We start from the raw sequence: 15,701 nt of genomic DNA, 5'->3' as shown, positions 1-15,701 counted from the left end.
GTTCCTGACAGGCATGTTTCAGCTGGCTAATGTCAAAACAGTGTCTATATATATATATATATATATATATATATATATATATATATATATATATATATATATATATATATATATATATATATATATATATATATTATATGATATATATATCATATATATTATATGATATATATATATATGTGTATATATATATATATATATATATATATGTATGTGTGTGTATATATGTATATATATATATATATATATATATATATATATACATATATATATTATATATATATATATATATATATATATTATATGATATATATATATATATCATATATATTATATGATATATATATATATATATGTGTATATATATATATATATATGTATGTGTGTGTATATATGTATATGTGGAAATATATATATATATATATATATGTGTGTGTATATACATATATATATACATATATATATCCTCACGTGTTTACAACACTTACAACTCTTTTTTATAGTTTTAACGTGTTTGCTGAAAGCATGTTTAGCTATAATATGGATGTTCCTAATTATAACGTGGAAATATTAATGCTTTTAAAAACACCTTCCCCCATAGAGAAACCCAAATCCTACACTTATTTGTGCATGCAACATGTCAATCAAACAAGTCTGGAAGTCATAGTTCTTTGAAACATTTTATCACTCAAACAAAAATCAGTATAAGATGCCCAGTTGATGGATGTCCAGTTGAGTCATGGCCGAAATGGCGATATTGTGCTAATTTAATAGTGCAGTCTTTGTGACGAATGAATATTAAATTAGGTCACCCATTGGGTGTTTTTGTTTAGTCACCCACCATCTTTTAAGATACATTAAAGGAAGGGAACTAAATAATAATTATAATAATTGGAACAAAAATGGCTGTTTGCTAAAGTAAACTTCAGAGCAAACAAACACTATTTAATTATTTTCTTTTCTTTGTCACAGTCCCGACATAATATCCATATTGTTACTGTCAACTTAAATTCTGCTGTTCTGTTAAATGTGATGTTTTATCTTCACTCAAGTCAGTGAAAGGTGTCTTTGCCGAATTGTACGTTACTGTAATATTGCTTTAAATATTGCAAGACAAAAATGATGACCCACGTAGCCCGTTCTGTAATCCATTACTTCTTTAAGAAAAATGCAGAATTTTGGGACAAGGCATAAAATAAAACAAACTCACTGCAAAAACTGAATGCAAAATCAATTATCTATGCAAGGTCATTAAAAAAAGCGTTGGAAATATCCTGTAATGGTGCATATTAGTTGTCATTTTATTGCAGAATGTTATTGGAAATGACTGCTTTTAGGCTGTTAGGACAAATGCCTCCGTTTAGGAACGCTGCACTTGGACACATTGGAGTTAAACTATCTTATGAGACATTTACAATGTTTGTAACTTTCTCATACGGATGACTGTCAAGTAGTTAATGTGAAAGTCTCCATTTGACATTAGCCTTGCTATCTAATCGATAATGGCCCGGATACAAAGAAAAGGCTTTCGTGAAAATGTGGTTAGCAATAGACCATTCCATAGCTACTGTGAGCATACTTTTGTTTGAGAGTTTGGGTGTACATAGATGTCGCAAATGCCCTAATATAATGTATTGTGTTTTATCAAACATTAGCTAACTAGATTCACTGCTTACACACATGAATAGTAAATCAGGAAAAAATGTAATAAGACTTGGTGTTGATATTGCACAGTCACACTCACCACTGAATGTCACTGACCATTGTCTAACTTGGTGGATGTACCTTTCAACTTTCTACAAGTTTCCCTTGTCTATATATTGGAATGGTCAATAGAGTATTTTTTATAATAGCTTTCTTTTGATATTTTTCTCAATTTTTATAAGTGATTTTCCTAAAAACAAATACCAGGAATAATTGGTACTTCCATTTTGACTGTACCAGGGCAATATCAGCAAAGTCTGTCTGAAAGCAGCACTGCTGTTGGACTGAGATCTCCTGACGTTGGAGCACCTGTTTTCTGACAGCTGAACTGATTTGTCTTTTCTTTCTAGTACCAAGACCAAACTTTCAACACTTGTGAAAACTTTGATAATGTTTTGAAATATTTGAGTCTGTGCTTGTTTTGGAGTTTTACCTGTAGACTGTGTTGTATTTATGTTGTGTTCTGGTTTCTTACCCAGTTTACTGTGTTACCTTGATGTGGAATGTAAAATGTTTGATGTAGAATAAAATAACAGTTGGATTAAAGATTAAATAAACTGCTTCAATATTTGACTTCTGAAGGTATTTTGAACGTTATTTATATTTATTTTTAGGCTAAAAAACATTAAGAAAAACCACTGAAGGCAGTCAAAAAGTAGAGGACACTTGTGATAATCAAATTCATAAAAAAAAAGCAATAAGATGTGCTATGTAACATATATAAAAACAGACATTAAGGCATGTCTGTTTTTTTTTCTAGAAGATGCAATTACAGGCGGCAAAAAAAATAATTCACTCTTCATGATGATTGTCATGTCTGACATACTTTAAGTGATAGATGTTTTACATAAATCAGTCTCAAAAGAATGTGCTTGGCAAACAGTAAGAGGTATTATGTGTATGCATGTTATTGGTTTCTTGGACAGTGATTAGGACCTTTCAATATTGCTTTTTTTTAATCCCTTGGCTTTATTGTATCAAGTAAAATTTCATTCAGCAAAAACATTAATCTACATACAAACATGTATGTAATAAAAAATAAATATGTCATAAATTAATAGAATATACATTTTTTAATGAAGTTAAAATGCCACAATCAGATAAATATCTCTTGCATTTCACTGTTTTTTGTATTAAGCTGTTTTAGAAATAAAGCATGGTGGTTTTCTGTCTCTTCTCTTTTTTTTAGATATTTCTCTACGTCTTATGTACGAAACCATTGTTGGTTTGTTTAGAGGTTTACAATACCGCTTCGTGACTGCACTATAAGATATCAACATTGTCTCTGGACATTGAGTTTCTCGCAGTATAATATCTTTCAAATCACAGTTGCATAGTTGAAATGGAATCCTCTTATTTTAAAGCAGTCCGTGAAACACCTCGAAACTCACCCAGTGTGCACTGCACTCTCTGGGACAGCAGGTGGCGGTGTTCCTGTTTTCTGTCTTTTATTTAACACGAAGAAGAAGGAGCGAGGTTTTTTTCCGCCCTCATGGGTGGCGTAACTTCCTTTCTATCCGTGCTAACCTCGAAGTGAACACGCGTTCACCGTCTAGCTCAAGTGAGTGTATTTAAACATATAATACATGTATTTTTCACGTGGAGAATCCCCATGTTATCAATATAAATGAGTACACCATCAATCCCGATAGCTCAAAAGGATTAACGTGCGTCATTTTTACGATATTATTCCAATATCCAACACCACACCGTCTTTGCCGGCTAAATTAGCTTCTCGTAAGCTAACATTACTAAAGAACCGCCACATGGGTGGAAGCGATGTAATATTTATTTCACACGTTTTTAACTAACGTTTGTCTGAGAATCAATCTTTCCCTCCAGATAGTTTATGCTAAATACTTAAAATGGAGATCACGCCGATAAGTCTGGTCTCTACGCTCATATTTGATGCCCTCTTTTTTTATTCATGGCCAGAATTCAGCAACGATGTTTTCTGACTGTCTTGGTAATAATTCAACTCAAATTTGTTGTTACGATCTGACGTTATAGTAGATAAAATAAACAAATCGGTCGATTATGCTGCTTATTGCTGTCACGTGCGAAGTAGCGTTAGCTGGTTAGATCAGAAACTTCTGCAGGTGGTAACAAAAAAAAAAGACTTGGTCTGATTTTTGCTAATAAATTACCTACTTAAAACTGAGTGTCAGTCATGCTTTTGTGTTTTAACGTCAATCTGTTGAATTAGGACGTATAAATATTTAAGTATTTCATAAATCAATTCTAGAATTACTTTAGCACGGGGTTACGTTTACTGTTATTATGGTTATGCTTAAGTTTCCAAACGTGTCGATGTTTGATTTCTGGTTAGTGGCGTCCATAAACACATCTGCTCACAGTTTGAACCTTCCTGGTTATTTTTCATTTTTTGCAGGATGCGTTACGTTGCTGCTTACCTGCTCGCTGCCCTCGGTGGCAATGAAAAACCTGAGTCCAAGGATATCAAGAAGATCCTAGAAAGTGTTGGCATTGAGGCCGATGACACACGCCTGGACAAGGTACTGAGCATCCTGCACTTCACTGTGTCTAATGTTGTGACAGCAGTTCTTGTACCATTGACTAGTTGGTTCCTTTTTGATATTCACACATTTGATCTCCCAACAGGTAATTTCTGAGCTCACAGGCAAGAATGTGGAGGAGGTGATTGCCACAGGTGAGTGTTTAATGTAGATTTAATTGAGAAAGAAAGAAAAAATCAGGGTAACTATCTTTGAATCCAAATGTTGTATTTACAGAGGTAGGCAACATGCTAATTGTTATCTAAGATGAAACAAGCTGTCAGTATTACGAACTAAATTGTGAAATCATGACTAACGATAGCATACTGTCTGACCGCTGTCTTGTGACTGCAGTGTCAATGTTATCAGCTTCACTTAAGCTGATGTCTGCCAACTTGTGTCTCCTCAGGTTACGGTAAACTGGCCAGCGTCCCAGCCGGCGGTGCTGTAGCCGTTGCCAGCTCTGCGGCTGCTGGCTCAGGTGGAGCTGCTGCCCCTGCAGGTGAGTGTTGCAGCTTAGCACCTTGTTTGTCACTCTTAATGTTTGGCACACACTGCCTTGGCCTACACCTTGTATGATAATAATTTGATATTTGATAGAAAAAACAATGTGACTTCACATTTATACAATTTGTCACGTAATGGCATAAATGTTAATAATTATTGCTAGCTGTTTAAATGTTACGGTGACGAAAGCAAGAAATAATATGAAGTGCTTTTTGTTCTTCAGCTGCCGCTGAGGAGAAGAAGGAAGAGAAGAAAGAAGAGTCTGAGGAGTCCGATGACGACATGGGATTCGGCCTCTTCGACTAAACTTTTTCCGGATATTAAAAAAAATTATAAAAACAAAACTATTTGAATTTTTTTCTTTGCACACAATCACAATTTTGCCTTGGTGCCAATACATACAACGTCCTCTGTCCCGGGCCTTTGCACCGCTGTGGAGGAGAAACGGGAAGATCCCTCTGGATGGACGGAAGTGAAATAGACGTCATGGTGCAGCATGACCAACGTGAAAGTTACGATGCATATGAGTGAGTGAACAGTGGATCTAGTGGAATAATTATAATAAAAGCAGTAATGGTATTGGCAATACTAATAGATATATACTTTATTCATCCCCAGGGGAAAATTAGTTTGAAACAGCAGCAAGCAAGTTATAGAGTAAATGTAACATTAATTATGAACATACTCCATATAATACAATAGCAGGGCAGAACATATTACATTTAAGGAATATGCAAAGTATATACACTACTGTGTACATACAGTCACTAAATAAAAGCGGTGCTTGGATTTTTTATGATTCAATTCAAGGACAATCTGGCCAGAGATGATTATAAACGCTTACTGCTGTTGGCAGGAGTGTTCTCCTGTATCGGTCCTTGAACAGCAGAGCTGGATGAGTGTTGGAGAAAGTGCTCCGCTGTCCCTGCATTAGGTGGTGGAGAGGGTTGTCCGATATAGACAATAATTCTTCAGTCCTCTCCACCACCTGTTCCAGATAGTCCTGTTTGCAGCCAATGATGGCGCCGGCCTTCACCAGTTTATTAAGTCTGTTACTGTCTCCGTATGATAGCAATGTCACTAATAAAAGGCGTCGGTCAGGAGAATGGCCCAGATTTACCACGATCAATGTAACCTTGTGAGACGAGAAAGCACGAAGACACCGGAGAAAGATCATAGTTGGTAATCTGCATTGATCGGACATGAATTCATACAGAAGCAGAGAGGAGCTCAGTATAGTCTAAGATGTCCCCAGCTGTCTGGGCTTATAGCAACATATCTACTTTAGGGGCTGGACCAGGGCAAATCTGAGCCAGCCCTAACTATATGCGCTATTAAAGAGTCTTAAGTCTCCTAAATGTGACAGTCAGCTCTCCGGACTGAAAGTGGAAGCTGGTTCCATTAAAGAGGAACTTGATAACTGTCAAAGTCAGAAATCAGTTTGACTTTATTATCCACATTTAGCGCTACTACAAGTGATTGTGCTGTAGCCCACCAGAGCAACTACCGAACTTAGCTTGTTAATGATTCATTAATCATGTAATTATGCCTAAATATGTTTTGCACTGTACATAAACATAAAGAAGATGCGGTTGCCCTCTATTTCATATTGTTTAAACTTTTTTTAAATTATCCATGAGTTATATGTTAATCCCTACACAGTATGCTTATACCTGCATTATTTACTGCTATGGTGCTTGTACATAATAATTTCTATGATGTGTCTTCAGATGACGGTTTGCCAACTGTTTTTAAAGCAAACTGGCTTTGAACTAAAGACCATTTTGATTAATTGAAGATTCACTATTTACAAAAATATATGTAGTCTTACGAGTTGCCATGGAATCCAAGGCAAAATCCAATTACAAGATACATTTTTATGTATCGAAAGAAGGAAAAAATTAATTACAAAACAGCCATCAAACTAATCAATTCAATAAGTGAAATCTGAGGTTTTTAGTGTTAACTGCAATCAGTAAGGCTGAAGAGTAAAAACATCTTGATGTTGAAGTTTTACTTGGGTTGTCATATCATTTTGTGCTTCCAATTCATGTGGGTCAAAGGTTAACATCCTGGAGGTAAATTATGGACAGCATGGAAACCAACAAATAACATTCATTTCAATAGTGTGAATTCTTGAGAAGCATTCATCCTCTTACTATTATCCTACGATGTCTCACAAAACCATTTTAATACAGTTGACAATGCCTGTGAGAAAATGTTATGGGTACATTTTTGTTTGTACAGCATTTGCACGGCTCCTGCAGCACTTTCTGGTAAACACAAGCCTACACATTTGTGCTCCTACGCTGGCAGGCTGGCCCTAAATAGAAGATATCTGATAAAGGGATCTTGACAGTGATATAATACTTATTCTACAAAAGGTACGGTGTCCCGTTCAAGGCAAGAAACCACCCCTTTTCCTTACTATGTTATTCATAGTATATATAGTCAAATACAGGAAATTGTGTTTCACATTAATTTTTATTTTATTAAGTTAATTTTACTTTGTGACGGGGTTTGGCGCCCAGCAACAATTGCCCATTTGGTAATTAGGTTGGTAATCTAACCTTGTGAAAGATGAAATTACACTGTTACATTATGAACTTTGAATGTGATGACTCACACAGTATGTTTCAACATGACAATTAGTCATGTGCATGACTATAAGAATTACTTAATCCCCAACTTTTTGAGTTTTCCAAAGAGCTGAGTTGTTTGGTGTTAAAAGCTGAGTCATCATGTTAGCTACATGCTTTTTTATGTTGAAAGTCTGAGGATAGAGGATGCTGTGTGCTGTAGATATTGTTAGTCCGCTGCTCTGATATAAAGTTGTGATTTGTGGCTTTACAAATGAACTTGATCCTTTTGTTTTGCTCTACTCCTAGAAGTGTTCCTTGTGCTAAAAGGCTCCTGTAGAGTGTTATATTAGTTGTATTGATACATTTGACTATAAGCAGCATTTCAATATTGTAGCTGGTCACGATTGGCCTATTTTACCTGATTTATTTGTTGGATAATTAAATCTATAATGTATTATATGTCATTCACCAATCAGATGTTTTCACCGCATAATCTTTATCAGCAAGTGATACAACTTAAGCTATCAGATAAATCTAGTGGAGTCAAAACTTAAATATGATGGTAATATGGTATTACACTCAAAACATACCTAACAGATAACCATTACAAAAATATCAAAAGTACTTATTATGCTGGATAGCACATTGCATTATGATTATTGCTGCCTTATATGTACATTTGAGGTATTCATAATATTAATCTGCAAAGTAACTTAATCTCAAACATAAAAATCAATGGAGTGGAGCAAGAAGAACAATATTTCCTTCTGAAGTAGTGAAGAAGTAGCAGAAAATGGAATTATTTAATCCAATTCAAATAAAGTACAATATCTTAAAATTGTACTTGAGTAGTTACTTTGCACCAGGATTGGTGCAGTAAATGTACAATGGAGCACAAAATACAAAAATTAAAATGCCGCAAAATTGTAAATCAGAAAATGTACTTTGCTACCTTTGAAAAACCTCTGTATTTGAATACAATAAGACATAAATGCACAAGGGGCGGGGCAGCGCGTGGTTCAGCCTCCTCCCTGTCCCGCCCTCTTACGGTCAGTGACGTCACGGCGCCTACCGTATTCTTATCAGTCGGTCGAGTCGCTAGCGGACAGTGAAGGTTACCTGCTTCAACAGTGCTTGAACGGCAACCTTTCAACTGTCTTCGTACCCTTACAATTGCTTTGATCGTTCAGACCAGACAATTGATAACCATTTAATCCAATTTATTTTTACCTCGAAACATCAGCTAGCTGAGATATCCTGAATACGTTTAGCTTGCTAGCTAGCTGAACTGTTTGTTTGGTCAACGGCGCGAGACCCTCGGGACAGCCTTTCGACATCCTTACGAGAAACCCTGCCACTGAAATCTGGTAAGAATTCATCTCAAAGTTTGTAGTGTGTGTGTGTGCGTGTGTATTTGCCGCGGACGGACCCACGTCTCCGTAGATGTGTGCTCAGTGACTTAACGCTCGACGCTGGTACGGTTGTTTATCTCCTGCCCGTCGCGCAACTGAGGCCTTGGCGCAGTTGGCTCTCGTCCTTCTGCGGAGCGGTATCCTGTTCGGTGCCAGGCATGACGCACAACATCGGACACAACAACATGGCACACAAAAGAAATGTTTAAACGTTTAAACCGTCGTAGGTTCAAGCGTCTCCGAATGCGACGTTTGACGTTCTGCAACATGTTAGCTGTAAAAAATAAAATCAGTTGTCTGTGATACTCGGGTAATAGTTTGTTCTGGTGCAGTGGGCTCTGGAAAAATGATACCTCTGAAGAAGGTTGGGACCATTGATTATTTTATGTAACTTGTTTGTTCAGGACTGAATATTGCTTTACAACAAATGATGTATTTGGTAAAAAAAAAAAAGAAATACCCAAAATTAATAAAATATTTTCACTGAATAAAATTTTGCCTTTATTACTTGTCAACATTTCTTAATTTACTGAAAATCGATTCATTTTCGAAATGACACACACACACACACACACACACACACACACACACACACCATATGGGATTATCAAACACTTCTATTGTTGCTTATGAGTTGTCTAATAAGGGTGTTGTTGGCTGGGTTTCAGAACAATGAGTTCCCAAGTGAGACAGAACTTCCATCAGGACTGTGAGGCTGCAATCAACAGGCAGATCAACCTGGAGCTGTATGCCTCCTACGTCTACCTGTCCATGGTGAGAGTCTAATAGAGAAGTGTTTAGGAAATTAAAACAAGATGAGTGGTAAACCCGGAGTGGCTGACACACAAAGCAAAAGAGGAACTGTGTCTTATAAGTTATACAGGTGTCAGTTATTATCGAAGTGATTTAAATTATTTTAACCAGACTGTAATGAGGTCCCACTGCCATTATGTCTCGAAGCCACCCTCAAAGTAGCCATTTTAATTGAGAAATGGTTTGTGAACCATGTGAGGGAGCTTCTAGGTTTGTCTGTTTCATGTTGTGTGGCTAAGAAACAAAGTAAAGGTTAAAGTTCCTTTTTAGAGATTATGTACATAGTAGGGGCATGGAGTGCATTGCCTGACCTTTTTTTTTTTTTTAAAAAGTGCTTCACTTAAAGCACAGCTTTTAGCTATTGACCACACACGTGTTATAATTTTGGGTTGATTAAAAGCATTTGAAGCTAAAGTTTATCATATTAAGCTCAATTTAGTTGTGTGTGGTTATCTTGGTGGATAGGTATTTCTGTGTTATGTTTTGGCCACATTTCAGGACTGTTTGTTTCACCTGAAGGAAAGTCTAGTGGGTTTTTTTTTTGCTTTTCAACCAAACATTCCCCTCTATTCTCCTCACAGGGATACTACTTTGACCGGGATGATCAGGCATTGCACAACTTTGCCAAGTTCTTCCGTGATCAGTCACATGAGGAGCGTGAGCATGCCGAGAAGCTAATGAAACTACAGAACCAGAGGGGGGGGAGGATCTTCCTGCAAGATGTTAAGGTACAAGCTCATATTGATCGACTGTGTATTCTTGTGAAAATATCTATTTTGAGAGTAACTGGATGGGAAATTTCTAGTCCTGTGCTATCGTATACTGCTTACTGGGAAAGTAACATAAGGCCAAAAAGATACAAGGGGTGTGGGTGGGCTGTGCTGCTTATCTTTCATCGACACAAAACAGACAACCCGTTGAACGTTAAACTGCAAACTCACTCTAAAATAATCAGACGGCTTGCTGTTGGCTCATTAATAAGTGTATCACGGTTCTCCTGACCGGCGTTTGTATTGCAGAAGCCAGAGAGGGATGAATGGGGCAGTGGAATTGAGGCCCTTGAGTGTGCCCTGCAGCTTGAGAAGAGTGTGAACCAGTCACTGCTGGACTTGCACAAGCTTTGCTCTGAGCACAACGATCCACACGTGAGTATAGAATCGTGGCTTGGTAGTTGCAAAGCATGTACATGTCACATGTAAAGAGTCACCAATCCCAAATTCTAAAAATTACAATAACTCTAGCATAATTAGAAAATCCTTGTACTGTTACCTCTTGCATACCCATAAGTATTACCTTGTTTTTAGAATTTAAAAAATCTGAAACAAGCACTTCTGACATGGTTGTGCACCTGCAATTTAGAAATGTTTCTTTTTTGCAAGAGTTGAAAAACATCAGTCAGACTTTAATGTGGCCTAATATGATATTCAAATTTTGCAGCTCTGGTGTTTTTAAAGCAAATGTACTATGCAACAGACTTGAGCTTGTTTTGTTTTAACATTCAGTAAAAGTTCTTTTCAAGTCTAGTGCATTTGGCAGTTTTGCTTTGCAGTCGTTTAGTGAGTTTTGAATGTGTGTGTGATCATATACCATCAGAATAGCATAATTACAGAAGTGTCAATCCAACTCTTATGTAACCTTTGCTAACATTATTATTAATTTCAGAACGTAATAGAAAAGAATCGGCAGTTTTACCCTATTAGGCGTTTTTCCTGTGTGTGTGTGCGTGCGTGCGTCTGCGCTCTCTAATTTGATTTAACTGTCTTTCACTCAGTTGTGTGATTTCATCGAGACACACTACCTGGACGAGCAGGTGAAGTCCATCAAAGAGCTGGGAGATTGGGTGACCAACCTGCGCCGCATGGGTGCTCCTCAGAACGGCATGGCCGAGTACTTGTTCGACAAACACACCATGGGCAAAGAAAGTGGCTAATTCCATCCAAATCACATTTACAAATGCTTTCTACATGTGTAAATTTTGTTTCTTGCTTTCAATTATTCTTCAAATATGAAACAATCTGCATGGTACTGGCAAGTCATTTAAACCAGTTATATTACTTGTTGCCATTTACTCAACCTGAATTACTTCACTAATCCCACAGCGGTGAGCTATTACATTCTAAGCCCACTCTTTCGTCTTACATTTCTCTGTCAGCTTTGCCTATGTCATTACTATGCATTTGCTGTGTTTTATGCCAGGAGCTGTTAATTAAACCAAATAAAATGAACCCTCTGGATTCTGATGTCTTTTAAATGTTTTATTTATGTTGTCCCAATGTTAAAAACAAAGGCGAAACGTGTCCACTGACAGATGGGTAAAAATGGTACTAATGATTGGTTTTACTTCCATAACCTGAGAAAACGGAACAGAAGGCAGTGAGCTTCTATTGTAGGTTCTGTTTTTATTGCGAATGACAGGTTTTTAAAGCTCTGGCTATTGGCATTGTATTTAAACGTATAGACAGATAAATGTTTTGGTAGTTAAAAGAGACTTCACAGACTGGTAATTGAGACAATAATCACAATGTTTACCTGAGTGTGAAGAACATAACTACTGTTTTCCTCAAAGCCTGTGGTGTCTAGAAAATATACACCAGGAATCCCAAATAAGCAGCTGGACGTGAAACTAACGTAATTATGATTATCTGAAGTTCGTGTCTTAAGGCATTAGCAATGGCCACTTGTGTCGCAGTGTTCCATAGACGATTGTGATCATCAGCCGACGGTACCAAAGACTTGTTTTAAATGTTCCAATGTCTATATATATATGCACCATCTAAAATCAAATCATTTCCAACTCAACCTTTTTACAGGATGTGTAAACTAAATGTTTCAACGTAGACTTGCTTCCACATGAGTTTGTAATCGCGGACATTTGTTTTCTTTCAGAGATGCAAACTTCGAGTGCTCTAGTGCTTAGATCTGACTTCAGAGCAATACAGGACTGGTGTGACCTGGTGATATCATTGGATGTCATGTGTGTACAGATGGTAAAGGTCTGAGGCAAATTTGTGATTTTGGGCTATGCAAAATAAACTAAATTGAATATAGAGGCATGGTTATACATGTAAAAAAAATAATGTTTCACTTTAAGGGAATTCATTTGAATGTTTCACTTTAAGGGAACTCATTTTTGTATTTCCGTTTGTGCTGCATGCCAAAAAAATCTCAGCTTTTAGGTTTTACTGTACTGCACTCCTTGTTATACTCTGAACTTAAGCATGTTTCACCTTGGAGAAGTGTATTATTATTGGAGACTAGTCATCCTGCTATTTGTTGTAGAATAGTGGAGTGAAGACACGTCAAAGTCCTAACTCAAATGCAAATGGACAACAATATAATTTATTCCCAACACAAAAGTAAAGAACAGAACTGAAAGAACCACATTGAGATCAAAAGTTCTGTAAAGAACAATATTACAAAATCAACATTTGTCAGCAAACTGACAAACACAAAAATGGGAATTAACACATTTTCTGCCACACTGAAGTGTTCAGGCTTCTTCAAGCTCCACCAGCACACCGTCACAGTCTTTAGGATGGAGGAACATCACTGGTTTCCCGTGAGCACCTATCCGGGGTTCTGCTGACAGAGTTCTGATGTTCTTAGCTTTCAGGTCCGCTATTGCAGCGTAAATGTTGTCTACCTGCAAACATCAGGAAAACTTCATATTTTTTGTTTAACATTGGCATTTCTGAAACACTCAATATCATACTGATAACCTTCGATACACAGTCAAGTATGAAATGTGCTGTCTTGGTGTCAAAAGTGTAACAAAGAGGGCCTAGTGGTTAAAATTAGGTTTGAAAAAGTGCAAATTGCTATTTTGTTTTGTTTCATAATAATGAATTAGCGACTGATAATTGACAAGTCTGAAGACATTTTGTATTTTGACACAATGTTGTTTTTTGTACTGAGAGGGACATTTTACAATCAAACATTTCAGTGCTCTCTGGTGGACAAACTGTAATATTGTTTCTACTACTGGATGATTAGTGCACACATCATTTTATATTTTTCTTTAGTGCTTATTACTCATTAGTCAACCTATGGACCAGTAATTATATATATATATATATATATATATATATATATATATATATATATATATATATATATATTAGGCTAATATTGGCTCATCTATCTATTGGGCTTTTGGATAATTGGTTGTTTGATTGATTGACTGTTTATCTTAGCTTTTACCGAGAAACCCAAATAAGAAGCAAACCAAATGTGCAAATCCACAAAATTCTCCTAGTTTTGGTGTGATTTACTTCAGGTATGAAGTGTTTGGGAAGTCTTCCATGAAAAGTTTAGCACTGGAGTTCAGTGTCTCCAGACATTCGACCTAAAAGAGCATCTTTGGGTTAAACTGGGAGAGGTGTTTTTGTAACATAACGCCATTCTCAGGTCAGACATTTTGACCCATCAAACAGGTAAAACAAATAATTAATGGATACTCTCCATTCAGGTGTGTTATTGCCGTCAGTGCCCTGGTATTTACATTGTTCACAGAAGACATTTTAACATGTGACATTATTAGTTTCAAAACAATTCTTGCATAACATAAAGTCTTAGTGACGTGCAAAAACTCATGCCTCAACAAGAAAACCAAAGAATCCTGAAAACCAAAGAATCCTGGACACTTACTATCTGTTGAACTCAATTTATTGTTTTGGTAGTCAACAGACATGTCACGGAAGGACAATCACAGGTGTAAAAAATAAAATGAAGGATGGTAGAATAAAAAATACCTATCTCCTTTGGTTTCAGGATTCAGCTATTGTGCATAATGGCTCACTGTCACGGCCTACTGATGAGCCATCAATTGTGGAACACCTGTACACCAGTATGACAAGTCAAAATGTCTGCTATGAAAAAAGCCTGCAGAGCATGCTGACTCACTTGCACAAATAACGGGAACGGGTCTGTGTTATTAGCTATACTTGTGCTTATTCTGCTACGACAGATCATGTTTGCAGCGAGAAAGTTATATTCAAGCTTACCTGCGGGAGAGTTGGAGTCCTACATAATACTGATCAGATGTACCTGATGAAGTACCCTCCAAGTGTAATCTCTATGACAAGTTATCAATGCTGTCTCACCTCAATACAAATGTGGTGCATCCCTCCAGACTTGTTCTTCTGTAAGAAGCCAGCAATCGGGCTCTTCTCCCCCAGAGGATGCAGCAGCTCCAGCTTAGTGTTGCCGAGCTCCACAAACACTGTGGAGACGCCGTGCTCGGGCAGGGGAACCTGGTCACTTACTGTGGCCCCCAGCACGTCCCGATACAGAGCAGTGGCCTTCTCCATGTCAGGGACAGCAATGGCAATGTGATTCAGCCTCCCAAGCTTCCAGAGTGACCCGGGAAGGCCTCGATGGAGGGGTGGTTTTGTTGAATTTGTCCTCAGTAGTGTGAGGCGAGAACATCTGGAAAGACCTGCCACTAAATAATCAGAATAAAATGTAGTGAGATTAGTTGTGGCTATGGTTTTTGTAAGTCCTTAACTAAAGTCTTATTTCACACTATCTGACAGTAGGCTAGTTGTACAATATATTATGTACCAGCTTGTTGTAACAAGGTAAGCTGTGTGATTTTTACAGAGTAAACTCAAGACATATTTATATGGCTGCACCACGCCATCACATAGGAATATTATGCATGTATTATGCACAATTTCACACATTTCGCTAACTTCAGCCTGGCATTTTGTATCTCATGTAGCTTATGCAGGACAGCTATGACATTTGTCAAATGATTTAGGGTCTCAAAAGTTAAATATGATCATTTCTAATCTGAATTTTAAAAAATAAAAAAGTTTAAACATTGGTGATTATAAGAGTATGTATGAAAGTTATCTTTGCATGTATTCAGATATAAGTAATACATTAAATACAGTCATTTTACAAAAAAAACGTACAAGAGTCATGTGAACGTTACCCAAACCTTGCAAGAAGATCAACCCATGATGCAACGTAAGTAGGGACAGCAACTTTGTGTAACGCAGCTGATATTGATGATGTTGCAATGTTGTTTAAAGTTTCCCAATACATAATTCGACCACGAAGGAACTGATACAAATATATGTTTGGTAGTACAACAACTATTTCTACCAACCTGCAACCTTCAGCATTGCGGACGCCATGTTTGTATGTCGGAACTAAATTCA

General features: G+C 36.9%; 3 protein-coding genes across 3 annotated transcripts; 2 read left to right on the top strand and 1 right to left on the bottom strand.

Moving 5' to 3' along the window:
* Nucleotides 1-3,129: 3,129 nt before the first annotated feature.
* Nucleotides 3,130-5,071, top strand: rplp2l (ribosomal protein, large P2, like). The gene is made up of 5 exons (XM_068573076.1): nt 3,130-3,265; nt 4,097-4,220; nt 4,327-4,375; nt 4,630-4,722; nt 4,951-5,071. Exons 2-5 carry the CDS (start codon nt 4,098-4,100, stop codon nt 5,031-5,033), a joined length of 348 nt encoding a protein of 115 aa, XP_068429177.1. The 5' UTR covers nt 3,130-3,265; nt 4,097; the 3' UTR covers nt 5,034-5,071.
* Nucleotides 5,072-8,371: 3,300 nt separating this feature from the next.
* LOC137787693 (ferritin, heavy subunit) lies at nt 8,372-11,768 on the top strand. Its single transcript, XM_068580384.1, has 5 exons — nt 8,372-8,676; nt 9,390-9,495; nt 10,116-10,262; nt 10,554-10,679; nt 11,306-11,768. Exons 2-5 carry the CDS (start codon nt 9,394-9,396, stop codon nt 11,462-11,464), a joined length of 534 nt encoding a protein of 177 aa, XP_068436485.1. The 5' UTR covers nt 8,372-8,676; nt 9,390-9,393; the 3' UTR covers nt 11,465-11,768.
* A 1,083-nt stretch (nt 11,769-12,851) lies between these two features.
* mcee (methylmalonyl CoA epimerase) lies at nt 12,852-15,700 on the bottom strand. Its single transcript, XM_068572608.1, has 3 exons — nt 15,650-15,700; nt 14,637-14,977; nt 12,852-13,177 (listed from the first exon to the last, which is right to left on the bottom strand). Exons 1-3 carry the CDS (start codon nt 15,675-15,677, stop codon nt 13,025-13,027), a joined length of 522 nt encoding a protein of 173 aa, XP_068428709.1. The 5' UTR covers nt 15,678-15,700; the 3' UTR covers nt 12,852-13,024.
* Between the last annotated feature and the right edge of the window lies 1 nt (nt 15,701).

This window comes from Clinocottus analis, unplaced genomic scaffold (genome assembly GCF_023055335.1).
Source record: "Clinocottus analis isolate CAN_PGR_092001 unplaced genomic scaffold, fCliAna1.0.p SCAF_1, whole genome shotgun sequence".
Lineage (NCBI taxonomy): Eukaryota > Metazoa > Chordata > Actinopteri > Perciformes > Cottidae > Clinocottus > Clinocottus analis.
This window is presented reverse-complemented; position numbering and strand designations above follow the sequence as displayed.

Excerpts from the sequence above, each read along its gene's own strand:
- rplp2l (XM_068573076.1), top strand. The coding sequence starts at position 4,098 with ATGCGTTACGTTGCTGCTTACCTGCTCGCTGCCCTCGGTGGCAATGAA. Across the intron at positions 4,376-4,629 it reads GGAGGAGGTGATTGCCACAG|GTTACGGTAAACTGGCCAGC; the intron begins GTGAGTGTTTAA and ends GTGTCTCCTCAG. Across the intron at positions 4,723-4,950 it reads TGGAGCTGCTGCCCCTGCAG|CTGCCGCTGAGGAGAAGAAG; the intron begins GTGAGTGTTGCA and ends TTTGTTCTTCAG.
- mcee (XM_068572608.1), bottom strand. The coding sequence starts at position 15,677 with ATGGCGTCCGCAATGCTGAAGGTTGCAG. Across the intron at positions 14,978-15,649 it reads CGCAATGCTGAAGGTTGCAG|TGGCAGGTCTTTCCAGATGT; the intron begins GTTGGTAGAAAT and ends CTGATTATTTAG. Across the intron at positions 13,178-14,636 it reads TGCACCACATTTGTATTGAG|GTAGACAACATTTACGCTGC; the intron begins GTGAGACAGCAT and ends TGATGTTTGCAG.
- LOC137787693 (XM_068580384.1), top strand. The coding sequence starts at position 9,394 with ATGAGTTCCCAAGTGAGACAGAACTTCCATCAGGACTGTGAGGCTGCA. Across the intron at positions 10,263-10,553 it reads TCTTCCTGCAAGATGTTAAG|AAGCCAGAGAGGGATGAATG; the intron begins GTACAAGCTCAT and ends TTTGTATTGCAG. Across the intron at positions 10,680-11,305 it reads CTGAGCACAACGATCCACAC|TTGTGTGATTTCATCGAGAC; the intron begins GTGAGTATAGAA and ends TCTTTCACTCAG.